Source organism: Cervus canadensis, chromosome 18 (genome assembly GCF_019320065.1).
Source record: "Cervus canadensis isolate Bull #8, Minnesota chromosome 18, ASM1932006v1, whole genome shotgun sequence".
Taxonomy (NCBI): domain Eukaryota; kingdom Metazoa; phylum Chordata; class Mammalia; order Artiodactyla; family Cervidae; genus Cervus; species Cervus canadensis.
In genome coordinates, this window is record NC_057403.1 from 12,966,372 (window position 1) to 12,993,972 (window position 27,601).

At 52.3% G+C, this 27,601-nt stretch overlaps 1 protein-coding gene across 2 annotated transcripts; it reads right to left on the bottom strand.

Annotated features, from left to right (window-relative positions):
* Positions 1-1,532: 1,532 nt before the first annotated feature.
* LOC122421180 (leukocyte-associated immunoglobulin-like receptor 2) lies at positions 1,533-11,324 on the bottom strand. Of its 2 annotated transcripts, XM_043437044.1 has the most exons (6): positions 10,967-11,324; positions 10,326-10,569; positions 7,088-7,405; positions 4,609-4,694; positions 4,068-4,118; positions 1,533-3,931 (listed from the first exon to the last, which is right to left on the bottom strand). In XM_043437044.1, the coding sequence occupies exons 2-6, from the start codon at positions 10,489-10,491 to the stop codon at positions 3,863-3,865; spliced, it is 690 nt and encodes a 229-aa protein (XP_043292979.1). In that variant the 5' UTR covers positions 10,492-10,569; positions 10,967-11,324; the 3' UTR covers positions 1,533-3,862. The 2 variants fall into 2 exon arrangements, with proteins under 2 accessions (XP_043292979.1, XP_043292978.1); XM_043437043.1 differs by lacking the exon at positions 4,609-4,694.
* Between the last annotated feature and the right edge of the window lie 16,277 nt (positions 11,325-27,601).

The following is a 27,601-nucleotide window of genomic DNA, read 5'->3' on the forward strand; positions in this document are numbered from 1 at the left end:
TCCTCTGCCATCCCCTTCTCCTTTTGCCTTCAGTCTTCCCCAGCATCAGGGTCTTTTCCAATGAGATTGCTCGTCACATTAGGTGACCAAAGTATTGGAGCTTCAGCTTCATCAGTCCTTCCAATGAATATTCAGGATTGATATCCTTTATCATTGACTGGTTTGATCTCCTTGCAGTCCAAGGGACTCTCAAGAATCTTCTCCAACACCACAGTTTGAAAGCATCAGTCATTCAGTGCTCAGCCTTCTTTATGGTCCAACTCTCACATCCATACATGACTACTGGGAAAACCATAGCTTTGACTAGACGGACCTTTGTTGGCAAAGTAATGTCTCTGCTTTTTAATATGCTGTCTAGGTTTGTCATAGCTTTTCTCCCAAGGAACAAGCATCTTTTAATTTCATGGCAGCAGTCACCATATGCAGTGATTTTGGAGTTCAAGAAAATAAAGTCTGTCACTGTTTGCACTTTTTCCTCATCTATTTGCCATGAAGTGATGGGACTGGATGCCATGATCTTCATTTTTTGAATGTTGAATTTCAAGCCAGTTTTTCACTCTCCTCTTTTGCCCTCATCAAGAGGCTGTTCAGTTCGTCTTCACTTTCTGCCATTAGGGTGGTGTCATCTGCATATCTGAGGTTATCAATATTTCTCCCGGCAGTCTTGATTCCAGCTTGTGATTCATCCAGCCCAGCTTTTCTCATGATATACTCTGCATATATGTTAACAAGCAGAGTGACAATACACAGTCTTGACGCACTCCGTTGCCAGTTTTGAGCCAGTCTGTTGTTCCATGTCCGGTTCTGTGGTCGCTTTGGGGAGATTGGTAGGTGGCAGGCTGAGAGGAAGGAGAAAGGCTTCCCTGACCGGGAATTGAGCCCAGACCAGGGCAGTGAGAATGCCAAATCCTAACCACTGGACCACCGGGGACATGTCTGGTTCTCACTGCTGCTTGACCTGCATACAGGTTTCTCAGGAGGCAGGTAATGTGGTCTGGTATTCCCATCCCTTTAAGAATTTTCCACAGTTTGTTGTGATCCACACAGTCAGAGGCTTTAGCGTAGCCGATGAAGCTGATATTTTTCTGAAATTCCTTTGTTTTTTCTGTGATCCAGGGGATGTTGGCAATTTGATCTCTGCTTCCTCTGCCTTTTCTAAATCCAACTTGTACATCTGTAAGTTCTTGGTTCATGTACTGTTGAAGCCTAGCTTGGAAAATTTTGAGCATTACTTTGCTAGCATGTGAGATGAGTGCAATTGTGCCATAGTTTGAACAATCTTTAGCATTGCCCTTCTTTGGGATTGGAATGAAAACTGACCTTTTTCAGTCCTGTGGCCACTTCTGAGTTTTCCAAATTTGCTGGTATATTGAGTGAAACACTTCAAAAGCATCATCTTTCAGGATTTGAAATAGCTCAACTGGAATTCCGTTACCTGTGCTAGCTTTGTTCACAGTGATGCTTCCTACGACCCACTTGACTTCACATTCCAGGATGTCTGGCTCTACCTGTGTGACCACACCATCGTGATTATCTGGGTCATGAAGATCTTTCTTGTATAGTTCTGTGTAACCCTGGTCATCTTTATAAAAATAATAATAAACAGAAACTTCAATTAAAGAGTCAGGAGGCCAGCAGGGGAACCTCTTGGCCCTGTAATAATGAAGTCGCCCAATAGGAGGGTGGAAGACGCCTGGGAGGTCTCAGCCAGTGAAAGCATGGACTCTGTCTGCCACGGTCCTCCAGACACCCTGGTCCCCTCTGTAACTCATCCTTCCTGCTGCATCCAGACCTAACACTGCCACTCCTCAGAGATGAGGCACCTCCTCCAGACCCCAGACAGGAGGGGCACCAGGCTGGGCTTTGGGAGCCTGGTGGTCAGAGGCTTGGGAAGAAAGATCAGGGCAGAGTCAGAGAGCTGATAAGGAAAGCCCTGCCTAGAATCACATTCCAGAAGCCCAGGGGCCCCTCCCAAGACCACAGAGTGTGGGTCAGCAGGTGGGAGAGTCCTTGTCTGGTCGAAGCAAATTAGCACAAACGCGGTGCCTTACAACTCAGATTCATCACCTTGTGGCTCTGGAGGTCAGAGCTCGGATGTGGATCTCAGGGCCTCAAACCGAGGTGTCTGCAGGGCTGTGTTTCCTCCCGGAGGTTCAAGGGGAAAGTCCACTTCTGTGCCTTTTTCAGCAGCCAAAGGCACCTGCCTGCCTGCCCCGGCGTGTGCCCGTTCCTCCGTGTTCCAAGCCAGCTCTGCGGACTCCCCCGGCGGTCCAGTGGTTAAGACTCTGCCTTCCAGTGTGGGGGGCTCTGGTTCATTCCCTGGTTGGGTGACCCGAGAGCCCACGTGCTGTAGGGCGGCCAGGAAAAAAAAAGCCAGCACTGCCTGGCTGAGTGCTTCGCCCCTGTGTCACCTGAAGATCAGCTTCTCCGAGTCTGTGGAGGCTTGTGGTTACCTTGGGCTTCCCAGAAGTGCAGTGGCGAAGAACCCCCCTGTAACGCAGGAGACTCAAGAGACTCGGGTTGGATCCCTGGGTCGGGAAGATCCCCTGGAGGAGGGCATGGCAACCCGCTGCAGTATTCTTGCCTGGAGAAGCCCATGGACAGAGGAGCCTGGTGGGCGACAGTCCACGGGGTCGCAGAGAGTCGGACACGGCTGAAGCGACTTGGCAGGCACACACATGTGGTTACATTAGCTGTTGTGAACGCGGGGATACAAATGTCTGCTGAAGTCCTGTTTTCACTGTTTTTTGTTTGTGTGCACGCTTACCCAGGAGGGGAATTGCTGGATCGTAGGGTGATGCCGTGTTTAATTTCTGAGAAACCGCCGTATGGATCATCTTCCACGCCAGTCTGCATCCCCGCCGGCAGGGCACAGGGGTCCTGGTCTCGTCTTGCCGACACCTGACTTTTCCCTTCTCCTCATGGCTGTTTGCTGATGAGTCACGGAGGGTTTGGGTTTGTTTTATTTTTTATTTTGTACTGGGATGCAGCCCAGTTCACAGTGGTTGTGATAGTTTCACCTGAACAGCCCAGAGACTCAGCCATACCCACACAAGCATTCACACATCCATTCTCCCCGAAGCTCCCCTCCCATCCAGGCTGCCCCGTGACGCCGAGCAGAGTTCCCTGGGCTCCACAGCAGGTCCTCGTTGCTGATCTGTTTTAAATATAACAGGAGCCACTGAGGTTTTGACTTACATTTCTTCCCCTGGACTTTTATTATAGGACCGTGGGGCCACGAGGAGATGACAGTCAGACCCAGGAAGGCAGAGAGTGTTCCAGAAAGACGGGAAACAGGATGCAGGCAGGAGCGGGGCGGGCACAGTTCAGGGCTTCCCGGGTAAGGCAGGCAACCGGTGCAGTGCCCGAAGCAGCCAGGGCCTTAGCAGCTGGGGTTTCGGGGCTCCAGGAGGCGGGGTGAGGAGATGAGGTGGGAATCCTGGGCTCAGATGTGGGAAGGACGCCCAGAGGGAGGGGCGGGAGGAAGCAGGAGGCAGAGGCTGGAGGGAAGAACCTGGAGAGAAGTGAGGTCAGGAGGGCACGGGGGCGTGGCGAGGAGGGCCAGGCATGGAGGGGAGCCCCGAAGACAGGCGGCCGGATGACGTGCCTGGGAGGGCGCAGGGCGTGTCCGCTTCTGAGAAGGCATGCTGGTGGGCAGGACAGCCACCGGCCGCGTTCACCATGAGGACCCGGCCACTCTGGGCGCTGGGTCTCCTGGGAGACTCTCCAGTCCTCGGGAATGTCCGCCCTGGGTCCCCTGGGGGTCAGTCTCTCTGGGGGGCACCCTTTGGTCTCCATTCCTGTGGTCTGCATTGGAACCTCCCCTGGCCATGCCCGGCTTCTGCAAGAATCGTCACCAGGATCAGCAAGACCATGCCAGCCACGCCCAGGCGGACCCCGTTCTCCAGCGTGTGGTCCTGGAGGGTGTGGGCTGGAAGCAGAAGACGGAGGACGTTCACGGTCAGGTGGACAGGATGCAGCCTGCCCAGACCCCGGTCGTGCCCCCATGTGGCCCGAGGGCCTGCTCCCGGCCAGCCCGGCCCTGGGCGCAGTCCCCGGTGAATCACCTGTCTGGGAGCCGGAGTCTGTCGGTTGGGGGCGGCTTTCACTGGAGCCTCCTAGGAGTCAGAGAGAGCTGATGACAGCCTGGGGCAGCCTCCCCGATTCTCAGGCTGGCCTCGGCCTCCCGAGACCCTCCCCTCATGGGGAATCCCCTCTGTCCCTTCCACCCTCCCTCACACCCCGGATGTTTGGTGTGTCTCCCCCAGCTCCCCTCCCCGATCCCCCCCCTCACAGGTCCCATGGCCAGAGGCCCCGAAGGCAGCGCAAAGCTGGGAAATTCACACCTGCCTTTGATTAAGCTCAGGGATTTAGGGCGGGGTCCCCCTGGCGCTCAAATCCCCCAGGAGTAAGCAAGCCTTGGGTTTGGAGGAGAGGTCACTGCTAGGGCGTGTCCACCCCACCCCCTGGAGAAGCAGCCTCCTGCCCCCGCAGTGCAGGGGCCACGCCAGGGACTTCGGGCTTGACCATTGCTGCCCACGTGCTCCCAGCCTGAGCTTGGGGTCGGGGGTGGGGAGCACCCTGAGCTTGGACGGGAGGTCTGCCCACCTCGTCCCAGCCCCTTAGCTCCTGGTTCACTTCTGTGCTTTCCCCGGTCCCTCCTCCCACAGCTTCGGGTGCCAGCATCCGCCGTCCTGGGCAAGACCGGGGGAAGGGCGCAGTGTGGGCAACCCCTGTGGTCCTACCCCCCGAGAGAGGAAGGATGACTCAGCTCACCTTCCTTGGGGTCTCTCCTCCTTCCCAGCATCTGGGGTCCCTGGGCTGGGGCCCAGAGCTTTCAGTGAGCAGGCCCCTAAGCACTTGTGCGGCTGGGGTGGGGTCCCATGCAGGGACCCGGCACCTGCCTCCTGTGGAGCTGGTGGGCGTTGGAACTCCAGGATCTGGAAGCCCCTGCTAAGCCCCGAGAGGAGCAGACACCTGGGCAAGTCACCTCCCTCCAAGGTCAGAGCCTCACCACACAGACACTGCTGAAGGGAGACAGAACCAGGGCCTCCGGCTGTGTGGGGCCAGGGAGGGAGGAGGAGAAGCGTTCCATCAAAGTGCCATCAAAGTGCCGGATGAGGAAGGCGAGCGGGCGTCCACTCAGACAGCGGGGTGGGGGGCACCCTGAACCCAGTGTCACTGACAGGGAGGCAGGTAGGGGGGCAGGACAGACAGACAGACAGACAGACAGACAGACAGACTGGGGACTCAGCACGGCTAGTTCTCATCCAAAGCATGTGTCAGGAGTCACTTCCCCTCAGAGGGCACAGGGTGTACCCTTGACCCACATCCCTTCAAGGTTGCGCGCAGCGTACGTCCACATCATAGAGAGTTTAACATACTCTGAAACTGTGTGCACATGTTTATGCACATATGTCCTCACAGAGCCAGCTGCAAACACGAGGCCAGAGAGGAAGGACACCTTTGCTCTTGGTGTTTAGCTGCTAAGCCATGTCCAACTCTTTGCGACCCCATGGACTGTAGCCCGCGAGGCTCCTCCGTCCATGGGATTTCCCAGGCAAGAATACTGGAGTGGGTTGCCATTTCCTCCTCCAGGGCATCCTCCCGACCCAGGAATCAAACACATGTCTCCTATATCGGCATCTTTTTCTTTACCACTGAGCCACCAGTGGGTCCCAGGGAGATCAAGCCAGCCCATCCTAAAGGAAATCAACCCTGAATATTCACTGGGAGGACTGACGCTGAAGCTGAGGCTCCAATACTTTTCCACCTGATGCAAAGAGCCAGCTCATTGGAAAAGACCCTGATGCTTGGAAATATTGAAGTCAGGAGAAGGGGGATGACAGAGGATGAGATGGTTGGATGGCATCACTGATTCCATGGACGTGAGTTTGAGTAACCTCTGGGAAATAGTGGAGGACAGGGAAGGCCAGTGTGTGGCAGTCCACTGGGTCACAAAGGGTCTGACACAACTTAGCGACTGAACAACAACAATCTATGTAGATATATGTATCTTTGCAAATACACACACACACACTTCCCCTTGACGCTATTTCTCACACTGTCGGTGTCTCTGGGTCTCCCCCCAGGAGACCGCTTCCTTGAGCGTCTGCACCTCCCTTCCAGGGTACAGAGCTGGGAGAAGGTGTTGGGGGCCCAGTGCTCAGAGAATCTCAGTCCCTGCCCCCTAAACCCGGGCCCACCACCCCAGCAGAGCCCCTTGGAGTGGATGCCCCAGGCTGAGGCCTGCACCTGCCCCCCCGAGGAGGGGGCCAGTGAGGGGGCGCTGAGGTCCCGGGCTCCTGCTAACAGGCAGAAGCAGCGCGGGGCCTGAGCTTCGACCTGTCCCACCCAGTGGACCCTTGCCTCCTGCAGCCTCCACCCAGCTGGCCCCCCGCTCCACCTCTCAGGTTGAGGTGACGCCCTCTGGACTCCAAGGAAGGGGGGCAGGGGGACGTGGGGACAGAGGGTAGGCATGCTCTCTGCTCCCACTCCTCTGAGGAGCCGTGCGGTCCCTGGGAACACCTTTCTCCCTTCACCGCAGTCGCGCCATGCAGCTCTACTGTGAGGAATGTGGGGGGGCCGCCTCAGCTGCCACAGGGGCAGGGGGTCCTGAGGGCTGACCTCACCGAGAAGGACCACTGTGCACCCACACTTCCCCCCAGGGCCGTGCAGGGTCACAGGGTCTGGAGAAACCAGATACCTTCAGGCCTCAGTGGGGCCGTCCCAGACACACTCAGGCACCCCATCGCGTTTGTGGGACGGCTGAGTCAGGAGAGGAGACACGGAGCTCTAAGGGAGGAATCTTCCCTCCTGCCCGCCTCTGTCCCGAGAGCGGTCAGGGCATCCCCTATGGGCCCCTGTGTGTCCCTCCAATGCTGGGGCTCAGCGTCCAGGCCCCCGTGATGCCCGCTGAGACCAGGCTTGGGGAGCTGGGCCAGGCATGGAGGCGGGGGACGCGTGGGCAGAGGGGATGGAGGCAGAGGGCCCAGGGACAGGGGTGGGCGGTGGGCAGAGGGGGCAGCGGGCCCGGGGGCAGGGGTGGGGCCGGTGGACAGAGGGCGCAGCGGGGTCCCGGGCACACCTGTGGGCAGGGCAGAGACAGCCTCCTCGGTCCCCTCCAGGCTCAGGGCCTCGCTGCGCTCAGACCAGCCGGACTCTGTTCCATAGATGCAGCAATAATGCCCGACGTTGTCTTTATGCAGGGCGGTGATGTGGAGTCTGGCCTCCGTCTCCTGTTCACCTCCAGACGTGACAGCCACTCCCGTGTAGTTGTATCTATTGTCCTTCTCCAGGCGGAAGCTCCTAACCCCGGCAGGGCCCCGGCACACGATGCTCACCGGCCGCCCCCAGGGCACCAGGGAGCCTGGCTCAGCTGAGATGGAGGGTCTGGGCAAGGTCCCTGGGAAGGGAGAGCAGGACCCCACAGTCTGTCCCGAGGAGACCAGCACAGGACGCAGTTCCCTCATCTTAGTGGAGAATCAGCACAAAATACAGTCCACTCATCTTAGTGGAGAATCTCCACACAACACAACCCACTCATCTTGGTGGAGAATCACCACACAACACAACCCACTCATCTTGGTGGAGAATCACCACAAAATACAGTCCACTCATCTTGGTGGAGAATCACCACAAAATACAGTCCACTCATCTTGGTGGAGAATCACCACAAAATACAGTCCACTCATCTTGGTGGAGAATCACCACAAAATACAGTCCACTCATCTTAGTGGAGAATCACCACAAAATACAGTCCACTCATGGTGGAGAATCACCACAAAATACAGTCCACTCATCTTAGTGGAGAATCACCACAAAATACAGTCCACTCATCGGTGGAGAATCACCACAAAATACAGTCCACTCATCTTAGTGGAGAATCACCACAAAATACAGTCCACTCATCGTAGTGGAGAATCACCACAAAATACAGTCCACTTTTAGTGGAGAATCACCACAAAATACAACCCACTCATCGTAGTGGAGAATCACCACAAAATACAGTCCACTCATCTTAGTGGAGAATCACCACAAAATACAGTCCACTCATCGTAGTGGAGAATCACCACAAAATACAGTCCACTCATTGCAGTGGAGAATCACCACACAACACAACCCACTCATCTTGGTGGAGAATCACCACAAAATACAGCCCACTCATCGTAGTGGAGAATCACCACAAAATACAGTCCACTCATTGTAGTGGAGAATCACCACAAAATACAGTCCACTCATTGCAGTGGAGAATCACCACAAAATACAGTCCACTCATCTTAGTGGAGAATCACCACAAAATACAGTCCACTCATCTTGGTGGAGAATCACCACAAAATACAGTCCACTGATTTTAGTGGAGAATCACCACAAAATACAGTCCACTCATCTTGGTGGAGAATCACCACAAAATACAGTCCACTGATTTTAGTGGAGAATCACCACAAAATACAACCCACTCATCGTAGTGGAGAATCACCACAAAATACAGTCCACCCATCGTAGTGGAGAATCACCACACAACACAGTTCTCTCATTTTAGTGGAGAATCACTACAAACACAATTCTGTCATTTTAGTGGAGAATCACCACAGCACAATTCTCTCAGTGGAGATCACCACAGGACACAATTTACCTTCTTGCTTCTTTTTCTTTTTGGAAACTTGCAAAGTTGTACAACGTTCACCACAATCCAGTTTCAGAACGCTCCCATCACCCCGCAGTGGACAGCCCCACCCCCACGCCTGCCCCAGGAGCAGGTGAATTCCCGTCACTGCAGTTAGTTTCCCATTGACGTAAGGACCCTGAGACTTGGTCACATCTCGCTCAGGGTGACATGGGAGGTGACAGAGCAGCTGGGAGCCTGGACATGTCTGCTGGGGGTGGGGGGCGGCTCCCTCCCTGCCCACGGCCACTCCAGAGAGAGGGGGAGGGGACACAGGGTGGGAATGAGCGGGTCATTCCTGGGAAGAGGAAAGCAGGGCTCAAAGTGGGTAGGAGTGACCTGGGCTGGGTCTGAAGGGAAGGGCAGCTGCTGGTCCTGGGAGAGATTGTGTGGGTGAGGGTCATGAGTTGCAGAGTGTGGAAGTGCAGGGGGTGTGTGTGTATGTATGAGTGTGTGTATGTGCGCAGGTGTGTGTGTATGTGTACGGGTGTGTGTGTGTGTGCAGGGGTGTGTACACGTGTCTATGTGGGTGTGTGTGTATGTGTGTGCCCGTGTGTGTATGTGTACGGGTGTGCACGTGTGTGTGTGTGTGTGTATGTGAGTGCGTATGTGGGTGTATGTGGGCAGATGTGTGTGTGTACGTGTGTGTGGCGTGTATGTGTGTATATGCAGGTGCATGTGTGTGTGCAGGTGTGCGTGGGTGTGTGTATGTGCATGTGTATTTGTGGGTGTGTGCATGTGTGTGCACACAGGTGTATGTGCATGTGTATATGTGGGTGTGTGCAAGTGTGTGTACACATGTGTATGTGTGTGCGTGTATGTGCATGCGTGTTTGTGGAGGAGTTGGAGCACAGGTCTGGTCCCACATTCCCTGGTGGGTGAGGGTCAGTGTCCAGGGTGAGTCTGCAGAGACCATCCCTGGGTTTTCTCAGCATTCTCTGTCTCCATCCCAGTGTACTTCCGTGTCCTTGTCACTGAGGCTTCTGGAAACCCCACATATCTCAACTGGGGGCGCGGTGGGGGATGTGGTGGGGGCTTGCAGCCCTGAAGCAGGAAGTTGGCCTCAGAGTCAGCGAAGTCCCCACAGAGGCAGGGGCCGGCAGAACTCACTCCTCACCCCTCACCCCCTTCCTCTTTCTTTCCACCACATCTAGTCCCGTCCAGCCGTTTACTGACGCCTCCATGTGCCTCTGGCTCCACAAATACGGGAAACACCCCGGCGCCTGCCCCCTTGGGGCTGACAGTCCAGAGGGACGACAGATGTTCACAAAAAATTGTGCAAACCCATGGGTAGGGGCAGTGACGCGTGCCCTCAGGGTGAGTGTGGGAATCCCGGGGAGGGGGGCAGATGGGAGGCCGAGCTGCCCCCTCGGGGGTCAAGGGAGGGGGTTCCTGAGCTGAGCAGCTGTGGAGGACTGTCCGGGCTGAGGGGCAGGGTGGAGGGGTCACCGTGGGGAGGGCCGGGCTGGGCGGCGAGATTCAGAAAGTGAAAGAAAACCCAGTGAGTGGCCAGCCTCGCCTCACGGGGGCGTCCAGGGGAGGGTGGAGGAGACGGGCAGCCTCAGGGGGGTGTGCAGGGGAGGCTGGAAGAGTCGGTGGGCCATCTGCCCCGGCGAGCGCTGTTCTCTGCCCGGGGCTGCGGGGGGTGGTCTGGGCTTACCCGGGGTGAGCTCGCGCCCGGTCCTGAGGGTCGTGTCGTCCCTGTGGGGCCATCGAGGGCAGAGAGGGGACAGGGGAGACCTGGGCCAGGGTCCCGCACTGGGGCTGTTAGCAGCTCGGGGTATAAGCCAGGGACCCCAGACCCCCAGGGTCCGCTCTGCTCTCATCGAGGTCCGCCTTGGGGAGACAGGGGTTTCGGGGAGACTCACCCTGCTGGGTGCAGGCCATCTGGGCCAGACAGAGCGCTGGAAGAGAAGCGCTAGTGAGAAGATGCCCGCCTCGTGGTTTCCTCATGGGCTGCAGTCCCGGGGGGCCTCGAGGAGCCGTGGGGTGGGCGGGTATCTTCCCATGATGTCCCAACGCCCCCCCCCCCCCCAACATTACGTTTGAGTACAAGCCGTCTCCTCGCTCTGAAGTAATCTCAGACAACCCCGACCCTCCTCCAGGCCAGCCCGGCTCAGTCTGCACTCACCCCACACCCGACCGCGCAAACCTTCCCGGTCACTTAGGTCTGGGCCAAAGCTGAGGGCGCCCCCGGGGATGGAGAGGGAACCGCGTTGCCCAGGCGTCTCCTGGGCTGGAGTCAGGGCTGAGCGGAGCCCCTCTGCCCCTGGAATCCGGCCCCGGCACCCCCGGACTCACCCAGGCCCAGGAAGGTGGAGGGCCCGGGCGCCATGGCCCAGCCCTGTCCCGGGGCGTCCTGGAGTCGGTGCTGAGGGACGGAGCCTGCAGCCCGCGGGAGAAGGGGATGTGCCGCCGGGCCTTTCTGGGGCCGTTTCCACACCAACAGCCTCACACAAAGGGGAAGAGCGCCCTCCCCGCCCGGCACACTTCCCGCTCAGGGGCCGCAGCACCCCTTAGCTGTTCCTCCCTCTGGGCCCCCACGAGGTTCAACTTCTCTCCGGTGCACCCCGAGGGGGGAGCCCCGTTCTCCACCCGTGAGCAGAACACGCTTTGTGCAGCACGCCGACTTGACCGTCAGTCCCGACTCTGTTCTTGGGCAAAGAGTTACATCACTTTATGCCAACGGTTCCTCGTGTTGAAAATGGAGAACCCCGACATCGTCCTCTGAGTGTTTAATATTGCGATATATGGTACATTCCCGGAGGGATCGAGTGCATTAAAAATATCTTATCACGTGGGTTCTCGGCCCGTTTCCCGGGCGGTGCTGGAACCGGGGGAAGCGGGGCTGGCCCGTGAGCACACACAAAATCCCAGAGCTGAGTGATGGGGAGACAGACCTCGGGACCTGGCCCTGGGCTTGGGACCCGGTGGGGCCCCCAGCTGGGTGCTGAAATGAGAGCAGGGCCGGGGGATGGGAGGGCGTGTGCGCACACGGAGCCCGCAGGACAGGAGCCCCGTCGTGGAATCCCTTGTCCTCTGTCCCCGAGGCCAGGGAACAGCTGCTTCTCCTGGGAGGAGCTCCGCCAGAGGGTGATGGCGGTCTCCACAGCAGCCGGGGCTCAGTCTCCTATTAACAGAAGCCTAGTTCTGTCTGAGAGGCTGTGCTCCCACCCTGGACTGGGGAAGGGGGAGTGGAGAGGATGCGGTTTGGGCTGAGAAAACCTGGCAGTCTGCTGGCGACGAATACAGTTTCTCACTGCCCACCAAAATGTCTTTATTTCCCTTCCAGTTCTGAAGGCTGTTTCCCCGTGTCCTAGAGTTCTAGGTTGGAAGTTGGCGTTTTCAGCACATTAAATATGACATTAATCACTTCTGCTCAGATAAACTGTACCTCCTCTTGTTGCTCCTTTGAAAATTATATGTCTTTTCCCCATGCTTTTAAGGTTTTGTCTTTGGATTTTTCAGCAGTTTTTCACTGATGTGTTCCTGTGTGTGTGAGTGTTGACTTTTATTGAAGCATAATACACAAAAAATTGCACATGTTGAATGCACAGCTTGGTTAATTTTCACAAATTGAGTACTCACCTTTTCCAGTAACTTCTCTCCAAAGTTAATGACTTTGCTGACTTCAACAGCATGGGTTAAATTTGCGTGTTATGGTTCTTTATCTCAGCGTGAATATTCTGTGCAGCCTCTTTGTGTGTGTGTGTGTGTGGGGGGGTGCTTCCTCTGCTCAACCGAATATTTTAAGATTTGTCCAACACCCTGGGTGCTGTGGAGTATTTTATTGTGTGAATCACCACCACGCGTACATCCCCCCTAATGTAAAGAGGCATTTGCTTAGCTTCCAGTTTACGTTAGGATGGAAAGTGTCGCTTTGAATGTGTTAATTCATGTCCAGTGGTGAGCGTATATGTGCGTTTCTGTTGGAATAAACCTCGGGCTGTAATTGCCGTGTGTTGTGCTGTGCATTTATTCAGTTCTAGTAGGCACTTCTGAATATGTTTCGCAGTGATAGCATCAGTTCACACTCTGAGCATTCTGGTTACCCCACATCCTCACTGGTCCCTCTGCTTTCCCACCTTCTTATTTTCGCCCCCCTGTGAAGGCTGGTGGTACCTTTGTGGTATTACTTTGCATGTCTCTGGTAACTAATGCATTTGGGAACATTTTCCTATTGCTTTTGGTCATTTGAATATTCATCCGATTTTATGAAATGTCTGTTTGAGTCATTTTTCTCATTTCCTCGTTTTAGATAATTGAATTGACTGTTTTTTAACTAAACAGCAGGAAGCTTTCTCTTTTTCTTATTATGCTCGAGTCCTTTGTCAGACGTGTTCCTTGTGAATATTTGTTCCTTGCCTAGCTGAGGGTCACTCTCATTGCTGCATTTTGAAAAGATTATTTCTGAATCTTATTAGATCCCATTTATCTAATTTTATTTTATGTTTATTGCTGCTGCAAAGGGTGAAGAAATTTCCTGTATGTTCCTCCCAGAGCTAGAGATGTACTTTTTGGATTTATATCTTCAGTCCTTGGGACATGATGGGGTGTGTGTGTGTGTGTGTGTTGTATACTAAGAGTCCACATACGTTTTTCATATGGAAATCCGATTAGTACAGGACAGTTTATTGGAAGGAGCATCCTTTCCTCACTGAGCTGTTGGACATCCGGTGTCGTATCGCAGGAGACCGTAACACTTGGACCAGACACTCGAGCCCTGCACGAAGGCCCAACATCTAGCAGTGTATGTCTTCCAGCTTTGTCTTCCTTTGTCAGGGTATCACGAAATAATACTGGCCCTCAGGGTGTCTAACAACAGAAACCTCTCTGCTTTGTTGCTGTTCTGTTGTTGTTTATGTAGCAGTTTGTATCCGCTGGGGCTTCCCAGGTGGGGCCTTCGTAAAGAATCCGCCTGCCAATGCAGGAGATGCAAGAGACCCAGGTTCAACCCCGGGGTTGCAAAGATCCCCTGGAGAAGGAAATGGCAACCCGCTCCAGTACTCTTGCCTGGAGAATCCCATGGACAGGGAGGCCTGGCATGCTGTGATTCATGGCGTCGAAAGAGTGGGACACGACTGAGCGACGGAACTGAACTGAAAGGATACTGGAGCAATGTCGTCAGGAAGAGTTCCCCCTGAGTCGGAGTACTTGCAAGGGGCGGAAGCCAGAGCTTCATGCAGAGCACATCCCCAGCTTCCAGGAGGTTGGGCACCGCCTGCCGCTGTGGGCCGGGCCTCAGCCTCTCACCCGCCAGGTCCCGAGAGAGGAGGGCCCTGGGGGCCTGGATCCCTTAACCTTGAGAAGTGTTTTCTTCTGGTGGTGTGTGTGTTTCCATGCTACTCTCTCTATTCCTCACACCCTCTCCTTCCCCAGTGTGTCCACAAGTCTGTCCTCTATGAGGGACACACGTTCAGCGTCTCCCTGGGGCTCAGTGGAGTCCGCGTGGCTGAGAGCCCAGAGGAGACGCTCAGGAAATCAGGAAGGAAACTGACTCCTCCCCTGCCCCGGAGTGTGGGTTCCCCCCGTCACAGCCCCCCTCAGGGGCGTCTCTCTTTACCGCATCACCGTCCAGCCCGCCTTCCGGGAACAAGCCCCCGGGGGCTTCCTGCCTCCTCGGGGCCCCGGGGTCCTTGGGCACTGTCTCCTCTGGTCTTGCCATCACCTGCAAGCTTTCGGGGGTGTTGATTGGGGTCAGAGCTCTCACTCTGGTGGGAACAGATGTTCCTATGAACGTGTGCCTGCTGCTCATGGAACCTTGAGTGGCGGTGCCCTTTCTCTGCACCTGAGGTTCCTCCTCTGCATGTTGTCCCGAACCCCAGCCCTCAGAGGGGCTGTGGGCTCTTACTGCCGTCATCACGGCTAATTTCCAGACGAGGTGATGGCAGGAGAAGGTGGATGTGATCGGCTGCTGGCTCAGACTGCACCCAAGGGCGCGAGTGTGGTGTCCACCCAGAGCCTCCTCTGCTCCTGACGCTGAGACGTGCTCCAGAGAGTGTTTCTGCAACACGAAACCCCAGACAAATGCAGAAGAAAAGTTCCCCAAATGGAGAGGGAACCACAGCGAAGCGGGGAGAGGTGGGCGGTGTGGCCCCGGCAGCAGGGATCTTCTTGGGGTCAGAGGAAGGACCACCTGTGTGGACACAGAGAGGGACCCATCCTCACAGAAACATAAAGGGAGGCAAGCACGTGGATTATTTTGTAGAAGAACAGGCAGTTACTGAAAAGAGTTGAACATTTTCGACATGAACAATCCAGTAGATTCAACACGTTAAAAAAGGCAGGCAGTCAAGAAGACAGCTGAGCGGCCACATGTGACGTCGGAGTATAGCTGTGAGGGAATGTTCTGGAATGCAGCAGAGAGCGCAGAAATGGCGATTCAGGAGAGGCGGGACTGTGCTGAGGGCCAGGGTGGTGTCTGTCCTAAGTGTCAGAAGCGAAGAAGCTCACGACAGACAGCAGTGGCTGAAGAAAGGAATAGCGGAGCCTCCTTCCCTGAGGAGAACCGACCTGGGGAGGGCTGGGGCACATGTAGGTACACGTGACACCCGAGGGCGGCCCTGCTGGGCCCGTGACTGAGACTCAGCGCTCCTCACTGAGGGTTAGGGTTCATCACCGGTCAGGGCTCCAGACACGGCACCCTTCAGCCAAGGACCCCGCACCCTGCAACGGAGGCCTGTGTGCTGCAGCTAGGTCAACAAGTGGGTTAATTCACTACATATTAAAGAAAGGTAACCTTTCATATAAACTGAGAAACTGAAGGTTAAATTTAAAAAGTATTTCCTACTGAATTTACAGTTTGAAACAGTTTATTCTAACTAAATTTCAACTGGAAAAAAAAATCAAGGCAGCCCGCACTGAGACCCTAAAAATGTCCTGAAACTACTCCCTGTAGGAAACGCAGATCACCCTCAAGAGAATGAGCAACCCCCCGGGAGCAGACTGCCCCCTACCAAAAGGGGGCGCTAGAGGGTACTGGAGCGATGCCTTCAGGAAGAGTACCCGCCCCCTGTCGGAGTGCTTACAAGGGGCGGAAGCCAGAGCTTCAAGCTGAGGACAGCCCGCGGCTTCCAGGAGGTTGGGCACCGCCTCCCGCTGTGGGCCGAGCCTCAGCCTCTCACCGGCCAGGTCCCAAGAGAGGAGGGCCCTGGGGGCCTGGATCCCTTAACCTTGACAAGCGTTTTCCTCTCCTAGTACTTGAGTCACACGCTTGATTCAAAACAGGAAGTGTTCTCAAGTAACTTGATAAAAAGAGAATGAGCGTGAAAGAGGGCATTTCCAGCGGTGCACGTCCTTAGATGCTGACAGTTTTCACACAGGAAGCAATACTCAGAGATGGCAGAGAGGCAGTGAGGTGCAACAGAGAGGAACGCGTGGCCGAAATGAGCTTTGGAAATTACAGAGACACACACTTGCACGCACAAAGACACCCACACGTGTGCACAGAGACGTGCGCACGCCCACACACGTGTATACGAGCACCCAGGGTTCAGTGAAGTACCGTTAGAACACTGTCTTTTCTAGAGGAGGAGGAGAATGCATACGTGTTCAGAAATAAAAATGTAAAACATATTTTAAGCATGAGAGCAAGCGCCTAAAATCAGAAATGGAATAACTCCCCAGTGCCTGGTGTAATTAAATGAGAGAAAACCCTTTCAGCTTTCCTGAGGTATAATTGACAAAAACTATATCTGTTTCACATGCACAGCTTGACGTTCTGATTTCTGTCTACGCTGTGAAATAAGTACTGCAGTCATGCTAATTATAATGAGCGTGTCCATCAGCCCCCGCAGTTCACCGAGGTCTGTGGGTCTGGTGAGGACACGTGCGGGCTACCCTCTGAGCAGGACTGAGTCGACACCAGAGTATGGTCAGCTCCGGTCCCGTCGCTGCCCATCAGGTCTCCAGGATTACTCGCCGGCAGCCCTGAAACGTTGTTCCCCGTGACCCGCACCTCCCTGCTTACCCCTGCTCTTGGCCTCTGGAGACTACCGTTCTCTCCGTTTCTTGGAGTCTGTTTTAGATTCCACAGGTCAGGGAGCTCCTGCTGGGTTTCCCCGCCTGTCTGCCTTACTTTACAGCATAACGTCCTCTGGCCTCACCCATGTCGTCTCAACAGGAGGGATTCCCTTTTTAAAGGCTGAGTGAGACTCCATTGTGTGCGTATGGCGTTTTCTGTGTGTGTTTATCTCTTGACAGACAGCCAGGTTGTGGCCGCATCCTGTTCCCGGGAACAACGATGCAGAACACGGGTGCAGATACGTCTGTGAGGTCCTGGCCGCATCTTCTTTGGATACAGACCCCGGAGTGGAATTGCTGGATCGTATGGTAGGGAGTTCTAGATTTAGAATTTGAGGAAACTCCATACTGCTTTCCACAGTGGCTGCACCGACTGTGTCCCCAACGACCACGCGCAAGGTTCTCTCTTCTCCGCGTTTGGCAGCACGTGTTGTCTTTGTCTTTTTCCTAGCAGTCAAGTGTGTGTAACACGTGCAGTTGCCGGGAGCCGGCACATGAGACCCTACCCATGAAAGGCCATGAGGGAGAAAACCTGATGGGCAAGGCGGATCAGGTTTTCAGGGGTTTCGAAAAGGCCAGCTCACGAGATCCCACCCATGACAAGGTCACGAGGAGAAAGCCTGACAGGCAAGCAGATCAGGTTTTCAGGGATTTCAAAAAGCTGCCCCTGGCGCTCACCTTAAAGATGATATCTGTCTTTCTGATGCCTGCCTCAGTAGACTACTCCCTAATTTCTGTGACATAGGCAGAAGGCCTTCCCCGATCTCTTTCCAAGAATCAATTTAGAACTTTAATCAATAAGTTTCCCAGGTGGTGGTATTTTATGAGATTATCCAGGGTGAAAGGAGTGTTTTACTTTAAACTCCTTTGCTGGTAGTTTGTTAGCCAAATGCATTTATGCCCTTGGTACTAATATGCATGATTGCTTATAATATCCTAATCATAAAATAGCCTGAAGAACCTGATTATATAAAAGCCCTAATAAACATAGAGCCTTTTTAAGGGGTAAAGGAGTCCTCTTAGAAAACATAAGAAAAATTATTCTATAGGTGGTTATTGGGTTGAGATTTGCTTGCTGTGTTTTGCTTGCTGTGTTTTTGCTTTTAATGTGCTAAGGTAGTGTTATAGAAACCATTGTTGGGGGTACTCTTTTGCCCCCTTCTGATGCCTATGTCAGAAGCTTTCTCTATTTCCTTTATACTTTAATAAAACTTTATTACACAAAAGCTCTGAGCGATCCAGCCTCGTCTCTGGCCCTGGGTTGAATTCATCTCCTCCGGAGGCCAAGAATCCCGCGTCTCATCGTTCAGCAACAACCTTTCATCTTGGGGGCTCGTCCGGGATCCTTCAGGACAAGATAGGAGCTAACAATTCCAGCCTCACTCCTTTGAACTGTATCCTGAAAAACTGGGATAGAGTTGATTCCCAGGGCTTAAAGAAGACACACCTGGTCTTCCTATATGATACTGCATGGCCGCGGTACCCACTGGAGGACGGCGAACGGTGGCCAGTTGGAGGGTCTCTTAAGTATAATACTGTTTTACAATTAGACCGGTTCTGTAAAAAGCAAGGGAAATGGGTAGAAGTAGCGTATGTGTTGCCCTTTTTCTCTCTGTGAAATATGCCAGACTTATGTCCTAAGGGTGTAGATTTGGGTGTGAAACCTTCCGCTCCCCCCTGTCCTCCTACTTTGCCCCCGTATCCGGGGCTCCAAGCTGAGGTTCAAACTACTCTGGTTTCAGTAGAAACTCAAACCACCAAGTAAGAGGTGAGATGGAGGACAGGAGGCAAAGAGATAAAGAAAAGCAGGTTTCTCCAATCTACCCCTGGAACATGCGCAGAGCAGCCAGAGAGACTGAGGGACAGCCACACATGCTGTTGCCTCTTCATGAAGTGCCCACCGGGAGAAATTACCAGTCTATGAGAGTTAATAAGCCTTTTTCTTATCAAGAGATACAAAGAATTAAGGAGGATCTGGGAGACTATTTAGAGGGCCCAGAAAAAATATATTAGAGCTTTTAAAGGTGTTACTCTGCATTATGACCTTACTTGGAAGGATGTGATGTATATCTTGGGACAAACACTGACTCCCGACTCAAAAGCTCGAGTTTTGGGAAAAGCGGTTGCTTATGGAGATGAATGGCTTGGTAATGAATCAGTGGGAAAGAGGGAGGACGAGATAACTGCCCTCCCCACTGGGAGTCAGGCGGTCCCAGCTACAGAACCAGACTGGGACTATAACACTGCTAAAGGAAGATGGGATCAGAGTCATTTTGTCAGATGTAGTCTTGAAGAACTCAGACAGGCGCCTTCTAAGCCTTTAAACTATGGCAAACTGGCAGACATAGAACAGGAGGGGAAGGAAGCTGCTGGTAAATTCCTAGACAGACTGAGAGAAGCCCTTCGCAGATTCACTGAGATTGGTCCCGAAAGTGAAGAGGGAAAAGTGATCTTAAAAGATAGATTTCTCACTCAGTCGGCTCCAGATATTCGCCGTAAGTTATCAAAACGGGCGTATGGACCAAATCAGTCTTTAGATAATCTGTTACAACTGGCTCAGACAGTCTATGATGGAAGGGAATATGAGGAAAAGAAAGAGAGGCAAAGAAAGACCAAGGAAAAGGTGGAAGCCCTCGCAATGGCTATGAAAACCGTTCTTAAACAGCCTGAGAAAAATGCCCAGAGGGACCCAGGTGAAAAGGGATGGGCTTGCTATTGCTGTGGAAAGGAGGGGCATCTCAAGCGGGATTGCCCTCAGGCATCTAAGCCGCCCCGGCTCCATGCCCGGTCTGCGAGGGACCACACTGGAGGAGAGACTGCCCCCAGAGGCGTAGGTCTCAGGGGTCTGACTCTCAAGACAACCAGGATTGAAGGTGCCTGGGGGTCCCCACACAAGCTCCCGTCCTAATTACACCTGAGGAGCCCCGGGTATTGATAACGGTGGGAGGCCAATCCATCAATTTCCTTTTAGATACTGGGGCAACTTACTCCGTGCTTACTGAAGCCCCTGGCCCACTTTCTTCCCGATCCGCTTCCGTAATGGGACTGTCTGGACGAGCCAAAAGGTATTACTTCAGTTATTCTCTATCGTGCAACTGGGATTCTGTGCTATTTTTCACACGAGTTTCTTATCGTGCCAGAATCACCCTCACCCCTTTTGGGGAGGGATATACTGAGCAAGGTCCATGCCTCTGTTTTCATGAATATGGAGCCCTCCCTTTCTCTCCCTTTAGTTGAACAAAATGTGAATCCTAGAGTATGGGCTGATGGAAAATCTGTGGGTCGAGCACAAAATGCTATTCCTGTAGCTGTCAAGCTCAAAGACCCGCACTGATTCCCACATAAGCAGCAGTATCCACTGAAACCTGAGGTTAAGGAAGGGTTAAAACCCATCATTGAGAATTTAAAGGAGCAGGGACTGATAGTTCCCTGTAACAGTCCATGCAACACTCCTATTTTGGGTATAAAGAAATCAAATGATAAATGGAGATTAGTTCAAGATTTATGAATAATAAATGAGGCTGTGGTTCCTTCACACCCCGTGGTGCCTAATCCTTATGCTCTATTGTCTGAAATTCCTGAACGAGCCAAATATTTCTCAGTAATTGATTTGAAAGATGCCTTCTATTCAGTGCCTTTGGTGGAGGAAAGTCAATTTCTATTTGCCTTTGAAGACCCTACTCAGCCAGCTTCCCAGTTAACCTGGACAGTTTTGCCCCAGGGATTTCATGACAGTCCCCACTTATTTGGACAAAGTTTGTCACGGGATCTACAAAACTTAGCTCTGAAGCGGTAGTGTTACAATATGTAGATGATATTTTGCTCTGTGCTGAGACAGAGGAAGCTTGTTCACGAGCCTCAGAAGATTTCTTAAACTTTCTGGCAGGCTGCGGTTACAAGGCATCAAGAGAAAAGGCTCAGCTTTGTCAACAATCTGTTAGATATCTGGGCCTAATCATATCAGAAGGGACTAGGGCCATAGGCCCCGAGAGAATTAAACCTATACTAAACCATCCCCTACCTATGACTTTAAGACAATTGAGGGGATTTTGGGGAATCACAGGCTACTGTCGTATTTGGATTCCGGGCTATGGGGAACTTGCCCGGCCTTTATATAAACTGATAGCTGAAACTCAGCAGGCCCAAACCGACAAACTGGTTTGGTCTCCAGATACTCAAAAGGCTTTTAAGCTTCTTCAGACTGCTCTCCTGCAAGCTCCGGCTTTGAGTTTGCCCACAGGGTCAGAATTCAACTTGTTTGTCACTGAAACAAAAGGTATGGCTCCGCCTTTAAAGCTGCTGTAACTCAGGGGGTGTCTAAAGCTCTAGGAATAGAGTATCACTTACACTGTTCCTGGAGACCCCAATCCTCAGGAAAGGTTGAAAAAGCTAATGACATTATCAAAAGACATCTGCGCAAATTAACTCAAGAAACGCAGGGCAACTGGATTAAAGTCCTACCCATAGCTTTAATGAGGGCTCGAACTGCCCCCAAAAAGGAGGGACTGTCCCCCTTTGAATGTATTTATGGAAGGCCTTTCTTACGCACAGACATTGTTATAGATCCTGAAGCCTTGGAGTTAACTAATTATGTAACTCAGCTCTCAGCTTTTCAACAGGCATTAACCAAACTCCGGGAGACGACTCCTGACCCAGCCTCTGAATCCAGCAAGCCTCTATTTGAGCCAGGAACCGAGGTCCTCATAAAAACACTGGGGTCTGGGGGCCCATCCCTCGAGCCCCTCTGGGAAGGCCCTTACCAGGTTATTCTTTCTTCTCCCACAGCTGTCAAAGTGCCAGGAATTGATTCATGGGTACATCACACTCCAGTCAAGAGGTGGCACCCTGACCAGAACTAAGTGATGTCATTTTATGTCTTTACTTTCTATGCTCTGACTTTGTATGTTTCAGATGGGCCTGATAATCTATGTGAGCCTACTTCTGCTGACTCCAGAAATCCTGAGTCTGCCGTTTGATCCTCAAGACAATGCCTTCCTGTCCTGGGCTCAATCCTATGCTGCGTTCCACAATGGGTCTAACTGCTGGGTCTGCGGGGCACTCCCCACTTCATCAGTGGAAGGCTTCCCGTGGTGGACATCTCCACTTCAAGGAAAAGACTTTCTCCAAGTCTGCGAATACATTCGACAACAATCACATGTGATGCCTCTTCTTAAACTGGTGACATCTAACAACCTTAAGATGGACAGATGTAACTATGGACATAATGTGACTTTTCATTTTGATTTTAACTTGGTTTAATGACTATTTTGCCTTACATCTGTAACTGTATAATGGGGTTTTCTAACCGTCTAAAAGCTTTTAATTTACAAATAGTTGTCTGAGCTCCTATGAGTGCCACAGCCTCCTCCAACTATTACTTGGGGACCCTGGATGAGACATCCTCACTATGAGGATTAGGAGAATATGTTGCCTCACCAATTTAGGGACAACACCCCTTGTCAGCTCGGAAGCAGTTGTGGAATGAGAACGACGCCCATTTTCCCTAGGCAACATAATTCTCCTAAAAGAAAAGGGGGGGAATGAGAGAGTCATTTCCTAGGCAGGTTGCTAAGAAGTCTAGGGGGTCCCCAAGGAGAGAGAGGTCTGGGATATTCAAGGAGGAAGAAAGGACAAACTTTTTTACTTTTTTTCCTCTACATTCCTTAGGATTATATAACAACAATGTATCCTGCCTGAGGACAGTCTTTGGATTAAACCCTCTGGCTAATTCTGTTATTTTAAAACATAAATTATGGGAGTAAGTCTGGTCTTTACAAGGATGTATCCTGCCTGAGGACAATCTTTGGATTAAACCTTCTGGCCAACTCTGTTATCTTAAAATGTAAATGGTGGGAGTAGGTCTGGTGAGGTGTTTGCAACCTCCAGACATTCTTTGGATTCATTGGAGAGTATATAACTCCATTGCTAACACTAGCAAACAGGTACTCTTTTGCCCCCTTTATATCAGAAGCTTTCTCTATCTCCTTTATACTTTAATAAAACTTTATTACACACACACACACACACACACACACAAAAAGAAAACAGAAACCATTGTTAATATAGTTAAAGATCTAGAGAAATAAGGACTTAGCCCTAGTGTGGTAACAATGAGATGGTTGCTAATTGTCAGCCAGGAGTACTAGGCAGGGGCTGCCTCACTGAAGCCGCAGAGTCTGTGTGGGGTAAACTTCTTAGATAAATGCAACTGACAACTTCTGCAGAAGGATTAATTTTTGTGTTAACAAGGTTATACTTCTACTCTGTACTGTTGCCCTATGAGACTGCTACCTTTCAGTTAAGGTCACCAGAGAAACAGAAAATAGGTTGACACTCACCTGACCTGCATAAAATGTTAATAGGCCCAGGCCAGAAGATAATGTACAAGACCCTCATAAACAAAGAAGTATGCAGAAACACCCTGGTTTTGTGAAGGACAAGCTGACGTAATGTTAAACTATCTTCCCCTTAGAAATGTACTAACTTAGGGTATAAAAGCCACGGTATAAAATAAAGGATGGCCAGACTCTGCCAGACCCTGCAAACACCCCCGTCTGGTCATTCTCTCTCTCTCTCTCTCTCTCTCCCTCTCTCCCTCGCAGACTTGGCCCTATCAAGGCTGGTCTCACGTGTCTTCTCTCTCTCGCCGACGCCGTTCATCCTGAGGGTACCCCCTGGATCCTGCCAAGGCTGGACCCCGGCATGCAGTGACATCTCCCTGGTCTGCTGTGTGCCCCCCTGAGGACTGGTGGGTGCTGAGACCTTCCCATGTCCTGTTTGGTCATCTGGGCATCATCTTTTGAGACACACCTGTTCAGGTCCTTTGCCCATTTAAAAACCGGGTGGTTGTTACTTTGCGTTGAGTTGTGTGAGCTCCATGTATATTGGAGAAGTAACCCCTTATCAGATGTGTGGTTTGCACACATACACTGCCTTTCCTGTGACCGTCTCCTGTGCTGTGCAGAAGGTGTTTATTTACCGACCCCCCGGGTCTGTCTCTGTCTTTGCTGCCCGTGCTTTTGGTGCCATATCCAAAGAAAGCTTGTCCACACCCATGTCACGAAGCCCCCCCCTCTGTGTTTCCTTCTTGTTCGTTCAAGGTTTGAGGCCCTGTGTTTAAGTCTCTGCTGCGTTTTGAGATGATTTTGTTATAGCCACGTGTTCCAGGAAACAAACTCACTCAGAAGGACAATGCAGATAGTGGAGTGCAGTTTATTACACCGGCGGGCCCAAGGCAGAGTCTCCTCTCAGCCAAGGGCCCTGACCAGCATTTGTGAAAATCTTTTATACCCCATGTGTACGTGTCCAAACCCACCACCCCAATCCCTTGATGCTTACAAAGGAAGGGTAAATACAATCACAATAACCCCATCATTCATGTGTTATGTGTTCAAACAGTTAATAATCAATAAGCCCACAGTTACATTCCAACCAGTTAATAACCAATAAGCCTGTGCTTACATTCTGATAGATACTGTCCGGAGGCAGGGGTGATTAGTGTCTGTTTTCTCTTAGGTGATGAGTAACCTGGATGTGATCTTCAAGGTTCCCCTGTCCGGAGGGGGTCTTATCCTTCCATTGTCGTTCCCACAGGCACTAAGCAGAGAGTTCAGGGTCCACTGGAGAGGTGGCCGAGCACGATCAGCACGGACAGGCCCGAGATGGAGTCCAGGCCCTACGAATTCCTTCTTCAATTTCACATGTAGTGTGAGCTGAGGGTCCAGCTTCCCCCTCCTGCCTGCTGTCATCTAGCTCTTCCAGCACCGTTTCTTGAAGGCACTGTCCGTTCCCGTTCTGTGTTCTGGACACCTTGTGGAAGATCAGTTCACTGAGCTGCTTCGGGACAACTGTTTTCCATAATAAGGGCACTCTCAGATCTCCCGATTTCTTGGTTTCTCTGCGGCCCTGGGCAGAGTCACGGTTCCCGGTTCTCGGTGTTTCTGTGGCTCTGCTTTGGTGTCTGTGCGCTGGGAGAAGCAGCCACCTCCTCTCAGACATACGGTGAATTTTCCCCCAGCCCAGTTAGAGATTCTGGAGCCTCGGAGACGTCTTCTGGGGACCTGAGGCTCCCCAGCCCTCCCGTCTGGGGAGACGATGGTGTGCTCCTGCTGCGTCGTGCCCCTGCCCTGAGGGAGAAGTCTGAGGACCCCGTCCTCCTCTAACCCCCGAGGCCAAGCTGGCCACACAGAGCCCAATTCCTTCTCTTCCTGCTTTGTGGCCCCACGTGCGTCTGCGGCCTGGAGCGCTCGTGAGCTGAGCAGCGACGGGGTTTCTGAGGCCTGAGGTCTGCAGTGCCCTGGAGCCTGGGGACGTGGTGTGGCTGCACCCACTGTCCTCCTGGGGAGGAGGGGGCCTGGGCCCAGGGGGGGGTCCTCTCAGCGCTGAGTTGTGCTTGCCAGAGGGGAGACCGGGAAACAGAACCTGCTCTGTTTATCCTTTCCAAGTGGTTCTTCTTGGTTTTCTGCTCATCCGAGGTGCTGAAGCTCACTAGCTGGATTATGCAGTTTGCATAAAAGTCTTTTGGCCCAAATAATCCCGGTTTATGAGTGTTTCTGTGCGAGATGAGGGCTGGGTGTTCCCGATCTGCCATCTTGCGTAAAGCGCTGATTAAAATTTCTGAAATGTGTCATAGTGAGGCCAGAAATGAAAAATAGAAACGATAGTTAACTAGTGTGCCTGCTCAGTCGCTCAGCCGTGTCCGACTCTTTTCGACCCCATGGACTGCAGCCCGTCAGGCTCGTCTGTCCATGGGATTCTCCAGGCAGGAACACTGGAGGGGGTTGCCACGCCCTCCTCCAGGGTGTCGTCCCCACTCCGGGATGGAACCCAAGTCTCCTATGTCTCCTGCACCGGCAGGCGGGTTCTTCACCAGTAGTGCCAGCTGGGAAGTCCTGAGAGTCCACATGCACACACAGGGAGAAACGAGAAGAGCAGGCGGGCGTCTGACGCCGTTTCTGTGGAGGGAAATGCAGTTGGCAGGCTGCACTCGGGCCTCCCAGGCGGTTCAGGGGTAAAGAATCTGCCTGCCACCGCAGGAGACGTAGGTCGATCCCTGGGTTGGGAAGATGCCCTGAAGAAGGAAATGGCAACCCACCTCACTATTCTTGCCTGAAGAATCCCATGGACAGAGGGGCCTGACGCGCTACTGTCTGTGGAGTCACACAGAGTTGGACATGACTGAGTACACACACACACACACACACACACACACACACGCAGACTGCAGACCCAGACAACACCGCTGCCCCACTCTGCAGACCGGGGCGCTCCCTCCCTCAGTTCTGACAGCTTGTGTCTGCGCTCTAGGGTTTTGTAAGTGGAGTATCATGTCCTCTGCATACGGGACGGTTTTGCCTCTTTCCTGCCGCCAAGTTGCATCCTTGTTTCTTGTCTGATTGCTATGACTGGACTCCAGTAGTATGCTGAACACAAATGCTGAGAGTGGGCGTCCTTGTCTTGTCCCAGAGTTTCAGAAAGGCTTTCAGCTTTTTTTCTTTGAGTACTGTGTTGACTGTGCTTGTCCTAAATAGCTTTTATTATGTTGAGATGTCTTCCCTCTGTACTCACTTTGGTGAGTTTTTGTGATGAATGGATGTTGAATTTTATCAATGCTTTCCCTGAACCTATTAAGATGACCATGTTCTTTTGTCTTTTCTCTTGTTGACGTGGTGATTCACATGGATTGATTTGCATATGTTGAATTATCCCTGTGACCCTGGTATGAATCCAAGCTGATCATGGTGTGTGATTCCTTTTGTGTGTTGTTGAATTCGGTTAGCTAATATTTTGTTGTGCATTTTGCGTGTATTTTCATAAACAGCTTTGTTCTGTAACTTTTCTTTTTTGGTTGTGTCTATGTCTGGTTTAGGTATTGGGGTGACTGTGGCTTCATAGAATGACTTTGGGAGTGTTTCTTCCTCTTCAATCTCCTGAAAGAGTTTGAAGAGGGCCAGTATAAGCTCCTGTTTGTCAGTTTGGTAGAACTCCTCCATGCAGCCACCCAGCTCTGGCCTTTGGTTTGCATGGAGTTTTATTGGTATGTTATAGATTCTGTGTCACTTCCCGTAGCCGCTCTGTTCAGGCTGTCTACATCTCCTTGACTCTGGAACTGATCTTCTGCAAGGTGCCCAGAACACAGAACGGGAACGGACAGTGCCTTCTGGCAGGCTTGTGTCTCTAGAGACTCCTGCATCTCCTCTAAGTTTGCTGTCAGATTGGTGGACACAGTGGTTCTTAGTACTCTCATAAATTTTTGTATTTCTGAGGTATCAATTTTTAAAAATTAATTATTAATTAGTTTTGTCTGTGCTGGACTTCCCTGGTGGCTGAGATGGTAAAGAATCTGCTGCAATGCGGGAGACCTGGGTTTGATCCCTGGGTGGGGAAGATCCCCTGGAGGAGGGCAGGGTAACCCACTGCAGTATTCTCGCCTGGAGAATCTCACGGACAGAGGAGCCTGGCGGGCTACAGTGCATGGGGTCGCAGAGAGTCGGACACGCCTGAGTGAAAGAGGACAGTGCTGGGTCTTCCTGCTGCCCAGGGGCTTTTCCCACGTTGTGCTGAGCTCAGGGCAGCTTTTCTCTTTGCTGCGGTGCCTGGGCTCCTGGTTTTGATGGCGTGTCTTGTCGCAGGGCAGGACTCTGGGCCTCCGGGCTCAGCATTTGTGGCCTGTGTGGGATCTTCTCGCAGCAGGGCTGGAACCCACGTCCCCTGCATTGGCGGCTGGATTCTTACCCACCAAGCCACCAGGGGAACCTGGTAGCAGCTGTTGTTCCTCCTGTTTCATTTCTTATTTTATTTATTTGAGTCCCATGTTGTTGCCTTTTGAATTTGATGTGATGGACTGGACTCCTACAGTTTTATTTCACTTATTCACCATTATGGTTGAAAACTGATCTGTCTTACTCTAGCAGT

Excerpts from the sequence above, each read along its gene's own strand:
- LOC122421180 (XM_043437043.1), bottom strand. The coding sequence starts at position 10,491 with ATGAGAGCAGAGCGGACCCTGGGGGTCTGGGGTCCCTGGCTTATACCC. Across the intron at positions 7,406-10,325 it reads CGGGCGCGAGCTCACCCCGG|GGACCTTGCCCAGACCCTCC; the intron begins GTAAGCCCAGAC and ends CTCCCTTCCCAG. Across the intron at positions 3,932-4,067 it reads AGACTCCGGCTCCCAGACAG|CCCACACCCTCCAGGACCAC; the intron begins GTGATTCACCGG and ends TTCTGCTTCCAG.